The 16,752-nt window shown below is 26.1% G+C and overlaps 1 protein-coding gene and 1 long non-coding RNA gene across 3 annotated transcripts; both read left to right on the top strand.

Moving 5' to 3' along the window:
• The first annotated feature begins 378 nt into the window (after positions 1-378).
• LOC137833057 (uncharacterized) lies at positions 379-930 on the top strand. Its single transcript, XR_011084665.1, has 2 exons — positions 379-629; positions 722-930. It is a non-coding gene; the product is annotated as an uncharacterized lncRNA (long non-coding RNA).
• A 3,479-nt stretch (positions 931-4,409) lies between these two features.
• LOC137833056 (uncharacterized) lies at positions 4,410-5,743 on the top strand. Of its 2 annotated transcripts, none has more exons than XM_068641441.1 (2): positions 4,410-4,784; positions 5,010-5,743. In XM_068641441.1, exons 1-2 carry the CDS (start codon positions 4,496-4,498, stop codon positions 5,537-5,539), a joined length of 819 nt encoding a protein of 272 aa, XP_068497542.1. In that variant the 5' UTR covers positions 4,410-4,495; the 3' UTR covers positions 5,540-5,743. The 2 variants fall into 2 exon arrangements, with proteins under 2 accessions (XP_068497542.1, XP_068497543.1); XM_068641442.1 differs by having other exon boundaries at positions 4,413-4,784; positions 5,064-5,743.
• The last annotated feature ends 11,009 nt before the right edge of the window (positions 5,744-16,752 follow it).

Genomic DNA, 16,752 nt, shown 5'->3' with positions numbered 1-16,752 from the left:
ATAATTTTAAATTTATAAAATAATATTTAACTTAATTAATATAATGATTAATTATTTTTTTAAGATATATTTTTTTTTCAATATTAAAAGAAGTTATAGAAGTTTTGATGGCAATCTCATTGTATTATTATAAGTTGAATTTCTTATGCATGGCTAAATTTTTTTCAACTCAACTATGTATAGGTAGTAGATTTGATCGCAACATAAAATAAAGTCAACTAATAATAAATAGCCACCATAACTATTTTAGAAAATTAAGAACCACCTTTGTTATTGAAGCATAAAATTGAAGCTAAGTCCATTAGCCTAAGTTTTAGTGAGATATTTAAACGCTGAAAAAAAAGTGGTTTGGCACACCAAGCAGTCGAAAATGTAAAAAATTCAATGCATAATTAAAATATGGTCCTTGATGGTGAGGAAGAGTAAAACAAATTTCAGCAAAGATGTTGTGATAATATATATATATATATAACATTTGGAAGTTCACTTTATGGATGGAAGAATAACTCAATTCTGCGTCTGCACTTTCTCTGCACAAGATGAACAAAACACCTAAAGAAGAAGCTGAGATCCAAAGAAAAGAATACAACGATAACTTTGCAGGAAGTTCTGAGGAACGTGCCAAAAAGGTGAGTATTATTAACACAGGTGCAACTTTTAATGGTGATGGTAATGGCTCTCACTACGAAAATTGTTGTATTGATATGAAGTCGGATTTTAGGTCGTCACCCTCTCCTACGAAGGTGCAAAGGTCCCCAAGTTGAAGCAATAGATTTATCAGAATCTGTGTGCATGGTGGCTTACATAGTACATCTTACACAATTTTATATAGTCAAATGCTGTTTAGGCTCAGACCTGATTTTATATATATTTGTGAAAGTTAACACAATATCTATTTTATAGTTTCTAATTGATGAATAAGGGTTGAAACACGAAGTGTTACTATATTTATTTATTTATTTTGCCAATAAAAAAATTCTGAAAAAAATGTAACTTTAATTCATTTATTAAAAAAAATTATTAAATAGAAATCAATTTTAGAGACAAAAATAATTAGTTGTTATATTGACTAAATTAGATATTATTTTAGAGATTAAAAAAATTATTGATATCAGAATTGGTTTCTATTATTGATAATTAGTTTCTAAAGATTTTAGTTACCAACTTTAGAATATAAATCAATAATTGATAGTTAAAATCTTGGTAGCAATAATAAAAACTAATCTAGATACCAATAATTTTTTTAGTCTCTAATTTTTTAATAATTATTTTTTTTCACCAAAATTTGTTTTTATTTGATGATTTTCTAGTACTAATTTAAAACATCAATATAGCAATGATAATCATAATTATAAATAATGTTGGGCATAATCCTAAATACATAAAAGATATAACACTAGTTACAAATTACTATTATCAGGAGTAATAAATTTGTCCTCAACGAATATTGAACTCACAAGGAAAAGTTCATTTCTCCACTATAAGATTTACTAAATCGAAAACAATATGTAAAAGTTTGTTGGAAAGTTTGTTGTGCATGATCAAATTGCAAGAATGTAAATAAAGCAGAGTAAAAGATTTGTGTAATTTAATTTGGAAAATTGGGATTTGGGTTCATCATTCTCACTCATGTCTTTTTACAAAAAAAAATAATATAATATTCAATTTTGATTGATATTGATGCACATATAAAAATCATTCATATCAATTTCTTGCATACAAATATCGATTCCTCGCATATTTATAAAGTTCCATTTCATTACGAAATGATGTTATAAAGCAATTAACATTTCAAATATATTCCTAGCATTCAAATATGTTAAGCACTATCATTTAGGTGAAATGGTTGGAAATACTTTTCGTCAGATCTAAGGATCAAAATCATGAATAATTTAAGCTTTGAGAATAAAATGATAATATCAATCATCAATCAAGAATATTATAGATAAATATCATCTCAATGCATAAGAGTTTGAATAGATTACTCCTAATCTCGAAGGGAAAAAATAGTCACTCGTGTTGGACATTACAACCATGGAAAGCAAGAAAAGAAAATCCAAGATGTTTCTCCTTGACGATTGTCTCCTCTAGGATTTTCTATCTCTTTCTATTATCCAAATGATGTTTAGGGTTATGCATCACGCCTCATATTTACAAAGGAATCAACCAAAAAGCCTTCCATGCGGAGAAAAAAAAATAAAGATAAAAATGAAGACAAATAAACAAAGGAAACAACTTTACACTGAGAGATATTATAAAAATGAAGTGTTTTCTGTATGTGTTCCTAACTCTCCTTAAATATGCATGCTCTATACAACCTCCTCCACTTTCCATGCTAGAGGCATCACTTTTGGTGAAGATTGTGGAGAAAAAATTTGAGAAGATCCAGCTCCTACTAAGGTGGAGAAAATCTCTCATACTTTGCATAAAATCCTTTCATATATTTTTTTTTCTATTTTGATTAAAGAAACAACTTGAACTTTTGCATATTTGTATCATTCACAAAGGTAGACACTTCTTTCAGACCATTACTCTAAAACATACAAAATTAACAAAAATAATAGTTAAAGGCCAAATAAACTCAATTACATGAATCTTAATTAAAATAAAAATTTTATGTATTATTATAATTTAATAATCTATTATTAAAATTATTGAGTGTGAATAAATATATTTTTATCAAGTACACAATAATATTAAGTACAAAATTTAATAAAATAATAATGTTGTAGATGTTTCAAAAATATGTTCATACAAAACACTAAGTTTATTCAATTATTATTTTTCAAATTTTTATTTATTTCTTAAATAATTTTAATATTAAAACTTCTTATTTAATTATATCAAAAAATAATCCCACGTCAATTTACTTTTAGCACTTTAATCAATTCAACAATTAAATTGTTATAATTATATTAATTAATTTAACTTTATCATCAATAAAAATTTAATTTTATTCCTAAAAAAATATTTAGAAATAAATTTTACAATAAAAAAATGACAAAAAACAAACAAAGTATGTTTACTCATCCGTGTCGATTAAACCAACGCCATGACTAATCTATCACACACATAAATTTCACCTATAATAATTATTTATTGGCTTAGCTGACACGTCTGTTCAAATTAAAAAAATTCCAATCTATCCCAAACTTTAAAAACAAAATATTATTTCTTACCTTGCACAAGCCTACACATTACATTCTTTAAAAAAAAATTACATTTGTTTTTCGTTCGTTTTAATTAATGTTTTTTCTTGTAGTATTATTGTACGATTCGATGTTGAAGTATTTGTTATTATCATTCTATATTTTAATTTTTATTGCAAAGATCCAACTCTTAAAAGGAAGGAATTGAACATTTTTACGTTAAATAAAAATGAAAAAGTTTAATGAGATATAAATAAAATAAAGTTGCATAAACATATGCTCTTAAAGATTTTAGTGAAAGGTTATATCATTTTATTTTATATAGTTTGCTCTAGTTCGTTCTCTCCAATGTTTCCCGAAGAAAAAAAAAGTCGGACGGTGATCATCTTTTCTAATCAAAATTGACTTGAATCCAAATTTTGTTATATGCACATATTTTTCTTTTTCTTTTCTTTCCTTAATAAATTATTTTTCCTATAACTTATTTTAACTTAATTTGTGTCCCATCATAATCTGAAATATTGCAATAATACATATGATAAATATTATATATATATATATATATATATATATATATATTAGAAACACAACAAAGCTAAAAAAAAAACTTTTCTATATATTAATCATCCTTTTGTCCACAAAAATAGTTGCAACCTTTTGAAAAATATCTAGAGTATTAATTGAATTAATTAAAGTAGATACAATAGGAGAGGTGAGGATGAAAAATGGAAGAAAATAAATAGAGAATATCCTAATCACGACTGAGTATATATTTTGCTCTTCACATCTGTCAATAGTATAAGGCATGTTTATGTAAAAAAAAAAAACTAATCATAAATAACTTCTGTAATAAGTCAAACACAATTTGCATGAATTTATTGTTATGCATAAAATATCTCCTTGGTTGGTGAGGTAGACCAGAAAATTCTTCCTAAAACCTCTTAATTATGATAATCACATACTCCAACAACCATGGCAACATCTTATATTATATTATATTGCATTATATTATATTGTATTATATTATATTGCATTATATTATATTGTATTATATTATATTGCATTATATTATATTGTATTATATTATATTATATACACACAACAACAACAACATCACATGCAGGTGATAGCTATCCGTAGAAAAATTTTCATTTCACTTCATTATGACAATTACCTAATCCAACGTTAATAACTCAATAGGACTTCAAAATGGAATTCTTCTTCCTCTCTATTAAATGCTGTGTAAATGAATTTGATGGAGGAATAGGAACCCTCCCTTCAGTCTTTTATGAAAACCTCCTATTTAATACACAAACATTAGAAACATATGCATAACTTAAGATAACATGGGTAATAAATTTATCATGGAGCTTCACAAATGGTCAAGTGCTGCATTTCCTGAAGAGTATGCTCTCGTATGCACTTCCCCCTTTGACAAATCCAAGCGTAGCATTTTCCGTTTGAGAGTGAATCCAGAAATGGTGCTGTTGAGACTGGCAGAGTCTGTGTGTGATCATCATGGAGTTCGCTTATTTCACATGGAGCTCTCTGCTCAAAGAGACAACATGGACTGTTTCAACCTTGGGAAAGTGAGAGTGGTCGTAGATGGCACTTCTCCGCAGACTCAGTCCAAAGGTGAGTGAAAACTCAAGAAAATTTTAAGAGATTTTTTCAAAACGAAAAAACCATGTTTGTTTCACCAATGAATAAGAGATTAAGACATTTTTTTTAACTCAAAAATATAATGTTGTTTCTTACATATTGGTGATCTTATTCATTCTTAATTAATTTGAAACTCAAACTCAGATTTGGAATCTTAATCTGAAACTAAACCATGTTTTTTTTTTTTGTGACTCCCAGGAACTAAATATCTGACTCTGGGTGCATGTTCACCTTCTGCTTCTGAATATGCAGGTAAGGACTCTCTGAGCGATCTTTGTGGAAGGAAAAGTTGTTTTTATGAAGTGATGCGCAAAGTTGAAAGCAGTGGTTCTGTGGAGAGGGTTTCTTGGGAGTTTTTTCACTCATATAAAGTGACTCTTAGAAGCCATATCAGATACCATGTGATCATTGAGTGTGACAAAGAGACAGGACTTAGGGCAAACATTAGAGGCCCTTTCCAATGTGACGGTCCAGTGCTGAGAGCAGAATGTGTACCAAGGTCACTGATTCAGCCTGTGCTAACACAAGAGCCATCAAAAGCTATAAGAGCCTTTGCTGAGAGTGAGTTTGAAGGAAAAGAGTATATTCTCTTCCATGGTGCTTCTGATAAGCAATGTGTCATTATTGATAACACACGTGCACTTTTTCATGGTCATGGTAATGCCTCACAGTACAAAGATTGTAACATTATTATGCAAACGGTTGTAGGAAAATCACTTTCACCATGATCTGGCATATATTGCAGATATTATCCATTTTGAAACTTTAGAATTTCCTAAAACAACATTAAACCACCTTAAAGCTCCATGAGACTTTATAAGTCGTATGGTTCTTCCTGTTGTTCTACAAAGTTTGCTATTTTCTATGAAATAATGCAACTCTAAGTTGCACCATGCAGAATAAAATTCATCCATGATAAGTTTTTACTTTGATACGAATTATTTAAAAAATATTAGTAAAAGAGAAAGTTAGAAAAAAGGTAAAGGGTGATCATTAAATCCTTGGCATTAGTTAGATTTGGAGAGCAAGTATATCTTCTTAAAATAACTTGATATCATTAATTTTTTTTATCGAAAAAATAAATAAATAATTGAGATATTTCAGGGATACTCAATTCTTATACAAAAGACTCAAATCACTCACAGGTTTTCAAAAACATGAATTTGTCTAACCTAGACTTTTTAGAAATGAACCTCATGCAAACTAGTGATTACAGACACCAATCAAAATAAGAAAAACATGATAGTTTAACATTTACAATTACCTACGACCAAACATTCAGTTGGACCATCGAGAAGATTTTAGTATGATCTATAGTTTAGCTCCTAAAAATCTTTTTGTTCCTTTGTTTTCACAATTCTCCAACTACTGTTACCCATACACAAAACCCCAAATGTTGTTGACTGCTTCACTTTCCTTGATCAATCTGAACTAGATAAAGTGTTTTTTAGGGTCATAATGCGTGATGGATGTCACCCACATCTAGTCAAAGCATTTTGTCCAACCAACTAAGTTACCCTGCACTTTCAAAACATATGTGACGTTGTTTCCTCTTCCTCCCCACACATACTGTAAAGACTATTCTCTACTAATATCACTTTTTTCGCCAAATTTGCTTTAGTTACTATTTTGTCCTCCAGACCCGTAATGTAATCAGATAAGTGGATCAGTGAACTTAATCCTCCAAAACCCCTCGTCGATCTGTTCACCTCCATATATCATACATCGGTCCACCTCCAACTTGATACCATTAATGACAGTGATGCAGTTGCAACAGTCATATAAGATAAATGGAAATAACGGGAGAAGTAGTCAAGGCATGACCATATCTTTAATTTATTTATATTGTTAGCGTGATATAAAATATTTATCAGTCTTTTAATAATTAATATCAGAAACCTACCCGACTATATAATAGACTCACATAATTCATTTTCTAATACTTGACTATACTTTTGCCTTCATTTTGCTTCTTGGCTTTTTTGTATTATCTTATATAAAACCGTCAAATCAACCATTAAAAGTTGAATATTTCAGAGAATTAAGATTCATAATAATTAATTTGATATGCATCACAACTAACTTTAAAGGCAGAGAGTGACTGGGCCTTAGTATAAGAGATAACAGGATAAGTAATCAAATCTTGACAATAACTTCTTTCATTTAAATTGGAATACAGCAGATATGTGGTTATGTGTCTTATAAAAAGCAAGATAAGAAATGTGATTATTTTTATATTATCGTGCAATAAAAATGATGATTTATAAGTTTCACCCAACCATAAAATAAAAACTAATTTTATATATTAAAAATAATTAGTTACTATATTAATTAAATTAAAAATTATTTAAAAAAATAAAAATTTATTGATATTTAAAATAATTTTTATTATTAATAAATTTATAAATTAGTTTTTAAATTAGTATTGATTTTTAACTTTTACTTACTTTAGATTTTAAAGTTGATAGTTAAAAGTTTGATATCTAAGAAACTAATTTATAAATTTTATTCATAATAGAAACTATTTTAGATACCAATAATTTTTTTAGTATATAAAATAGTATTTAATTTAATTAATTATTTTTCGTGTGTAAAATTAGTTTTCATTTAATGATATTTTTCAATGTTTATTAACTTTGATAATATTTATTTAAAAATTATATAAAAATTATTTATAATTAAATAATAATATTTTATCTCAACCAATTTTTCATGTGATGTCGATATTACTTGAGGTGTAAGTGTAGCTGAAATGTCAAATTGCATATTGATGTTTAACATAAAAGCTTTTATAATAATAATAATAATAATAATAATAATAATAATAATAATAATAATAATAATAATAATAATAATGTAAAATTTGTATAATAATAACATTTAAATGATAAATTCAATAGCATGTTACTGATTATACGTAGCACATATTTATAATTTTACTATAAATTGAAAATATTTAACATGTGCTTTATTTTATTTTTTTAAGCTTATTTTATTTTAATTTTGTATTTTCAGTTTATCTCTTATTTACTGGTTTGGCTGTAACCCTTTTTGTAGATATTATTTTTTATTGATTATAGTTGCATTCCATTTTATATTTCTATGATTCCAAAATGGGCTTAAATATAATTGGAGTTTATAGTATTTTCTATATTTTTTTAAGTTGAGATAAAATTGTTTAATTTTTGTAAAAGAATCATGTGGATCCATTTTCAAACTTGTTTTTTTTTTTTTTTAACTTTTGTAAAAACCTAGTTAGAGTTCACATTGAGATCCATCTTTACTTCAAAATTGAGAGCATATATATAGTCCTAATTCAGAAAGAAGTTATTTATTTAATTTTTAGTTTTAAAAATTATCTCTTAATCTTCTTTTCTCTCAAATCTCATTTTGACTCTTTCTCTTCTTCTCTTGATTTCGTGTTGTATTTTTCATTCATGAAAACCTAATTATTGATAATCAATTCACATAATCAATATCAAACAAGTTGAATTAAGTTTTCTATTGATCTTTGAATGCTTGGAGATTGTTCTTCTCTTTTCTATTTCAGTTTTGCACTTGGTGATTACTATTTACAATTTATTTAAGAAATTAAATTAATAATCAACTAAATCTTGATTTAATAATTAAATATAGATTAAATTGAATGATATTTTAATTTGATTTGTATAATTGATTACTTGAATTGATTAGTTGTTGCAACTTAAATATAAATATAAATAATTGTGATATGAATAACTCTTTAGTTTTTTAATATATGAATTCACTTTTTCATCTTCTTGATTTTTGTTTTTCGATCTATTTTTAATTCAATTTTTGTATATTTCTATTTCTACATCCCTAAACTCTATAATCCTTACTTTCAACCATTGAAAATCAATTACCAAAATAAATTTGATCAATTTATTAAAAACTCTAATTGGATGGTTGATTCAAGCAGTCGGATACTTAAAAAAATTGGAACATTTGAATTCAATGAAGAAAAGTTGATTTTTATATTTATTTTTTATTTTATACACGTATAATTCAGTCATTTATATTAATTTAAAAAAAATTATATTTTTTTCATAATTTGTGTTATTTTATTACTAAAATCTTATATAATATTAGAAATAGAAATTAATTCCATGATTTGAACCATGGTTGAAGTTGGTTGGATAATTATTTATCATTTTAATTAATTGTCTAGTTTAAAAACATTGATTTGATCAATTAACCATTAATTTATGTAAAAAAAATATTGTTACAAAAAATGAGATAGAAAAAAAAAGATAAAAACAAAAAATGAGATAGAAAAAAAAGATAAAAACAAAAAATAGATAGAAAAAAAAAAGATAAAAACAAAAAACGAGATCCAAAAAAAAAGATAAAAACAAAAAATGAGATAGAAAAAAAGAAAAACACTTTGTATCAGAGCCAGGTTTCGATCTTGGGACCTGTGGGTTATGGGCCCACCACACTTCTGCTGCGCCACTCTGATCGTTGATTAAAACCTTACAATATATTTTGAAACAATTAAATTTTGTCTTTTTTTTAAGTTGATATCCTAAATTCCTATTGATTTTTATGGAATCTTATACTACATTTTTTTATAAAAAAATTTATGGACTATTAATATTTAATTTTAGATTATTTAACTTTGAATATGTTAGAAAAACACTATTTATGTTGATAAAAAAAATTCACTATTTATAAAAAAAAATCATTTTAAAAATTTGCGTAAAACTAAATTAAAATTTTAGATTTTTATTTAAAAATAGTAAAACTTGAAGATAAATTTTAATGAAATTAAAATTCAAAAATACCTATCATATATATACCTATATAAATCAATATTTTATTTTATTATTTTGAAATATATAATAGACTTTTTGTCATTTTATTGTTATCTTGGACATTCTCATCATTTTCTTTTTTTGGTATTTATTTTTATTTTTTTAATTTTATTCTCTTCATAATCAAATGTAGCTTCTTTAACAACTTTTCACTCCCTCGTTGTAAAAAATCTCAAGCCTCACTCCCTCCTCTCACATCCTTATCTCTGCTTCCATAAACTTATTCGTTTACCAATTACAAACTTATCTGTTTACAAGTTTCAAACTTATTCGTTTACCAGTTAGATTGCTAACGTATCTCAAGTCTCACTTCCTTCTCTCACATTCTTTTATGCTTTCATTCTCACATTTTTTTCTTTTCACTTTTCTTATCCTCTTTTTTTCTATTTTTTATGGTTTTGTTCTAATTTTTCTATCTTCTTTACATGCATTGTGTTTTTGTATATAAGATTCAAAATCGACTCAAGACTATGGCAAAAATAGGAGAACTCAAAACTCACCACATTGCAAACCCACAAAAAACATATGCAATGCATGAATTTGGATTGTTTGGCCTATGTGATAAGACTCTTACCTTTTGTATTTGTAGGTGACTTCACCGTTTCAACACCCAACTAGTAAATATGTATTCAGAAACCTAAAATTCTAGAATAAGCAAAAGTGAAACCTAAAATTGTAAAGTAAGCAAAAGTGTCCAGAATAATGGCAAAACACCTTCTTCTTTCTTTTTCTTTTTCTTTTTTTACCAATCTTCAATTAATTTATTTTTATTATTATTAATAGTTTGACATAAAATGCATAATTGTATTGGATTAATCTAGAGGGAAATTGTTGTCGTTATCAAGCGCATGAAGTTTGGTCTCTTAGTTGAATTGGGACAAGTGGCTCTTCCTCCAATGCGCTCTCTTCTCCAATTCTCCTCAATCTTCTCAAACGAGTAAGTTTCTCAATTTATTTTTCATAAAACACTATAACTGTAAATCTAACCACGTTTCGTTTCTTACAAATCAGATTTGCAACGATCTGGACATAAATTTAAGCTTATTTACATGTTTTTTGTTTGTTCCCAGGCTTCTTGGATATGAAGGTGTAGAAGTCATTAATCCATATGGTAAAAAAGAGATGAAGGAGGAAGCACAAAAAGGAAGATGGAAAAATGTGTTTATTTATTTATTCTCTTTGGTTCTTTTATGTAAAGGAAAGAGATGGTTACTAGAATATGATGCAATGATATATTGGCTCGGATGTATTTTTCTACATAAATTATTTAAAATTTGATCACATTATTAAAAAGTTCTTTCTCATTTTGTATATTTAATGGATGAATTTAGTTTTAATAGAATAAATTTTGTTTGCTTATAAATCCTATTAAATTTATTAAATAAATAAAATGTAAAATAGTTAAAGTTATAATAGATACATATTTATTTAATTAATTTTATTAAATTCATTATTTAGTGTTATTTTATTCTTGGAAAAAGTAAAAATTTAAGATAAAAATGACATGTCTAAGTATATACCAAAGGCTTTCCATTTTAAATTTTATTTCAAAAAAATATTTTATATTATTTAAAAATGTTAAATATACATTAATATACGATATATTAAATGAAGTTTTGTTTCAAAATGATTTTAAATAAAATATAATTATTTAATTCAAAATTAATTTGTTAGAAAAATATTCTTTTGTAATTATTATATTTCATAAAACATATTTTAGAGGAATAAAATTTAAATAAATATAGTTTTAAAATTATTTAAAACTCAGCATTCCTAGAGATGTCCACTATATAGCAGGAGACTTTGCAAAGAGCGGATGTTCAAACTTAACAAGAAAGAAACACCTTAGAGCCAATCAGTTGATCCACTCTACGCCAGTCTGACCGCGACCACGTATGCCCCAATCACATTCACGGATGATGACTTCACCGCAATAGATCCAACACAAGACGACCCTATGGTAATAACTATAAACATAGATAAATTTGCAATTACCAAAGTGTTGATCGACCAGGGCAGCTTGGTGGACATTCTATATTGGAAGACTTTCCAAAAGATGTGGATCTCTGAAACTGAAATTCAACCCTATGACGAGTAGATTGTTGGGTTTTCGGACGAACGAGTGGACACCAGAGGATATATTGATTTGTACACCACGTTTGGCGAGGAAGGATGTCTTAGGAAATCCATTAAGGTCAAGTATTTGTTGGTCAATGCGAACACCTCATATAATATACTACTCTGAGGTCCCTCTATTAACCATCTAGGAGCAATAGTCTCCACCCCACACTTACCGATGAAATTTCCATCTGCGACTGGCGACATTGCAACAATCGACGTTGACCAAAAAGTTGCCCGGGAATGATATGTACCAAGTTTGAAGGTGGAACCTACCAGGCGTTTAAAAAGATCACCGCCACGCGGTCGGTCGCCGAGAAGACGGGGCAGTCAGCGGAGAAATACTTCCAAGATGAACAATCAAGAAAACACATGATCGCACTTGTAGACCTAGACCCCCCAACTAGATGACGCCCGGATGGAAGCAAGTGAGGACCTTCAACCATTATCTCTCTACGATGATGAACATAAGATATACATTGGAGCGTCTTTAAAGTCGGACGACCGCAAGACCATTAGCGCAACCTTAAAGGATAACGCTGACCTTTTTGCCTGAACCGCCACCGACATGTCTGGCATGATTTCAGAAATCATCACACATCGTCTATCTGTTTATGGATAAGCACGACCATTCGCACAAAAAAAAACAGAAATTAGGGGAGGAAAGACGCAAAGTCGCCTGACAAGAAACATAAAAATTGATTAAAGCCGGCTTTATTAAAACAGCACACTACACTACATAGTTGGCTAACGTAGTCATGGTTCAGAAATCTAGTGGCAAATGGCAGATGGGTGTGGAATACACCGACCTTAATAAAGCGTGTCCCAAAGATTCCTATCATTTGCCAACCATTGATCGACTAGTTGACGGTGCAGCAGACCACTATATCCTTAGTTTCTTCGATGCATACTCATGATACAATCAAATCCAGATGCACCCAAGAGAAAGAGAGAAGACGACTTTCACGAACGACTTGGGCAACTTCTATTACCAGACCATGTCATTCGGCATTAAGAACACATGAGCCACGTACCAATGGATGATGGATTACATTTTTCACGACATGATCGAACAAAATGTGTAGATGACATTGATGTCAAATTCAATTCATGTGTCAATGCGTACATTTGATTTTTACATTAATTTTGTGAGCCAATTTTTCAAAAAGAAAGATTATTTCATCCTTTACCTTGGAGTTTGAAATTTGACGTTTGTATTTAAATACCACAAAGTTAAAGTTTCTTGATTAAAATTTTAATTTTGTTGAGACCTCATAATATTTTTGTTTCAATTGTTTTTATCAAACTTTAAATTAGTTTACTATTTTATAGATATTTTTATAATAGAAAAGAAAGTAATTTGACAGCAAAATAGAGATGAGAATCAATCATATTTTGATGGGTTGGAACAAACACAGCCATAACAAGTTGAGAAGAACAAAATGATGGAGTTAATTCAAGAGACAGTTTATGGGATGATGATGATTCTTTGTGAAATATGAGAATTACCATGCATAAATCAACTTATAAAATGAAAACAAAAAAGTAGAATTGCTTAGCAGGAAGCCAATAATTTTTTCTTATTATAAGATAAATGTTACAGTTGAAGAGCAAATTAATACATGACATTTCAATCTTTGGGGCTGCCCCTTAAAATATCCTTTTTGTAGATTTAGCACCATTGGAAGATGAACCAATTCCAGAAATGTTTCTGGTTTTCGTGACACTTGATGAACTACATGACACAGAGAAACAAGATGACAATTGTATTCGATTCAAAATACTAACCAACCATCAAAACTAACTAAGTTCCTATGATATCTATAAGTCTTCTAATTTTCAGTTCATCAATAAACATAACTAAGATGATTAAAATATCTCTTTATTAACTTTAGTTTTGTAATTGGTGATTACTATTTAGATCTTTTATTTTAGAAATCAAATTAATAATCAACTAAATCTTGTTTGATAATTAAATGTAGATTAGATTCAATGGTAGATTTAATTGATTGATTGTTGTAACTTCAATATGAATCTTTAAATTATTTAATTCAAAATTAATTTGTTAGAAAAAATATGCACTGGCTGATTATTTACATCCTTTATTTTAGAAATCAAATTAATAACTAACTAAATCTTGATTTGATAATTAAATATGGATTATAGATTGAATGTAGATTTAATTTATTAATTGATTGTTGTTGCAACATCAATATGAATCTTTAAATAATTGTGATATCAGTAATTCTTTGATTTTTAATATAATTCTGATAATTTATTTATTTAATTTTGTTAAAAAAATAATTGTATTAAATGTTTTTTTAAAATATTAGTTATCATTTTTCAACTATATTTATTTCTATTTAGTCTCTAATTCTTCTCTTACTATAAATAATAATGATAATAGTAACACGTTATGTTTTTAAAATTTCACTCCAATTGTAGTTGAAACAGTATTGTTAAAATTATTAGAATAACTAAATAACACATAAAAAAATTAAACATAATATCACAATTTTATATACTGAAAACTAAAATAAAACATAAATTTTCGAGGTTCTTATCATTTAAAATACATCAAATTAATAATCAACTAAATCTTTATTTGATAATTAAATATTCCGGATTAAATTGAATGATAGATTTAATTGATTAATTGATTGATTGCTGCAATTTTAATATGAATTTTTAAATTATTTAAGTCAAAATTAATTTGTTAGAAAAATATTCTTTTGTAATTATTATATTTCATAAAACATATTTTAGAGGAATAAAATCTAAATTAATATAATTTTAAAATTATTTAAACTTTTCTAGGTGCATGTAGGTATTTTTGCTACATAAACTATTTAAAATTTGATCACAGTATTAAAAAATTATTTGTCATTTGTATATTTAAAGGATGGATTTGGTTTTAATAAAATAAATTTTGTTTACTTATAAATATTATTAAATATATTAAATAAATAGAATGTAAAACAGTTATGGTTATAAATTATAATAGATACATATATATTTAATTGATTTTATTAAATTCTTTATTTACTGTTATTTTATTCTTGAAAAAATAAAACTTTAAGATATAAAAGTGACATGTCTAATAATATACTAAAAATTTGCCATTTTAAATTTTATTTCGAAAATTAGTTTATATTATTTAAAAAAAATATTAGATATACATTAATATACTACATGTTAACTGAATTTAAGTAAAATATAATTATTTAATTTAAAATTAATTTGTCAGAAAAATATTCTTTTGTAATTATTATATTTCATAAAACATATTTTGGAGGAATAAAATTTAAATTAATATAATTTTAAAATTATTGAAACTTTTCTCCGTCTTGCATCTAGTTTTTTTTTTCTACATATATTATTGAAATTTGATTACATTATTAAAATATTCTTTGACATGTGTATTTTAATTGATGGATTTTCGTTTTAATAGAATAAATTTTGTGTACTTATATTAATTAAATTAAAAAGGTTTAAATAGTGTAATAATATAAGAAAAAAAAACGAAAATCACGACTCACATTTTTATTACATAGTAATAATAATGGTTTTTTAAAACAAATTCTTTTTTGTTACAAAACATTGTCATTTTGTTCCAAATGTGTGAAAAAAAAAGAAAAACTATGATTGCAAAATGCGTGAAAAACAATTGAATGGTAAAAACTGTGACATTTAGAAAAGAAATGTACAACTAATCCTAATTAATTTATTTCACATTTAAATTTTGTTTAATTTTTTTTAAAATTAATGTGGTATAAACATCAAATTTTAATATGGAAAATATATAAGAAAAAAAAAAACAAAATAGATCTTAAAATTTGTTGATTTAATGATTATTTTTAAAATTTTAACTTTTCAAAGTAATTATTTATTAAAAATAAATCATTCAATTAAAAAATTATAACAAATGAGTTTCTTCTCTTCTACAACTAAAAACTCATAAATTATTGATTTTATAAGTTCATACAACAAATGATTCTATATATGAATAAACTATAAAGTTAAATTTCATTAAACAATCATAATTATTATATGATAATTTTTTATTATTATTAGCTACTAAAAATATAGTTTCTAATTATATTATAATTTTTATTAAAATAGAATATTCAATAATTTTTAGTTTATAAAATAGTATCTAAATTAGTTATTATAGAAACTATTTTTTTAAATAGTTTTCAAACTATTTTTGGGACTATTTCATAGTCCCAAAAAACACTCCAAGAAGTTAAAGCTTCCTTGTTTCATATCTTTTGAAGAAACTCATTATAAAGGCTAAGTGGTGTGAATTTTATAATTTACTCTATAATTTATCTTCAGATACTTTATAGATATGTAATATTTTTTCATTATACTTTGTGGTTATGTTACACCTTGTAAAGTGTTTTTTAGTTAGTATCTATTTAGAGTTTTTTAAGAGGGTGTATATCTTGTTTTATTACATGCTTTGCATTTATAGTGTGATTATAGTATGGTATTTCTTAGATAGTGAAAATAATATCTCTCAAGTTGAGTATATTGGATGTAGAATTGATTTGATTAAAATCAGTTTAAAAACTCTTTATGCATCCTTTTTACCCTTATCTTTCATATTTTTTTTAATATATTCGTGTTTTTGCAAGAACTCCTCTTCTTAATAAATTATTTCAAGAAAAGTTTTTCAATATCTATTTATTGATTAAAAAGAGTTTAAAATCACCAATTCAACCATCTCTTAAGAGTATATAACCCTATTTTCTTTACAAGAAAAGCAATTATTTGATTAGGACAAACCATGCATCAAAGAAAAAAAAAGTATAAAAACAAAATAATTAAGAGAAAAAGAAAAGAAAGAAAAAGAAGAAAAATATTTATAAAAAAATTAAAATAGGAACAAGTTGTGTTATAGCGAAATTGTTGAAGGAGAATCCTTAAATTAAAGGGAAATTTCAAAACTATAATCTATATTCCTTTTTCAAATTTGAAACTGC

The sequence above is a fragment of the Phaseolus vulgaris genome, chromosome 6 (assembly GCF_000499845.2).
Source record: "Phaseolus vulgaris cultivar G19833 chromosome 6, P. vulgaris v2.0, whole genome shotgun sequence".
Lineage (NCBI taxonomy): Eukaryota > Viridiplantae > Streptophyta > Magnoliopsida > Fabales > Fabaceae > Phaseolus > Phaseolus vulgaris.
This window is presented reverse-complemented; position numbering and strand designations above follow the sequence as displayed.

Excerpts from the sequence above, each read along its gene's own strand:
- LOC137833056 (XM_068641441.1), top strand. The coding sequence starts at position 4,496 with ATGGGTAATAAATTTATCATGGAGCTTCACAAATGGTCAAGTGCTGCA. Across the intron at positions 4,785-5,009 it reads TCCGCAGACTCAGTCCAAAG|GAACTAAATATCTGACTCTG; the intron begins GTGAGTGAAAAC and ends TGTGACTCCCAG.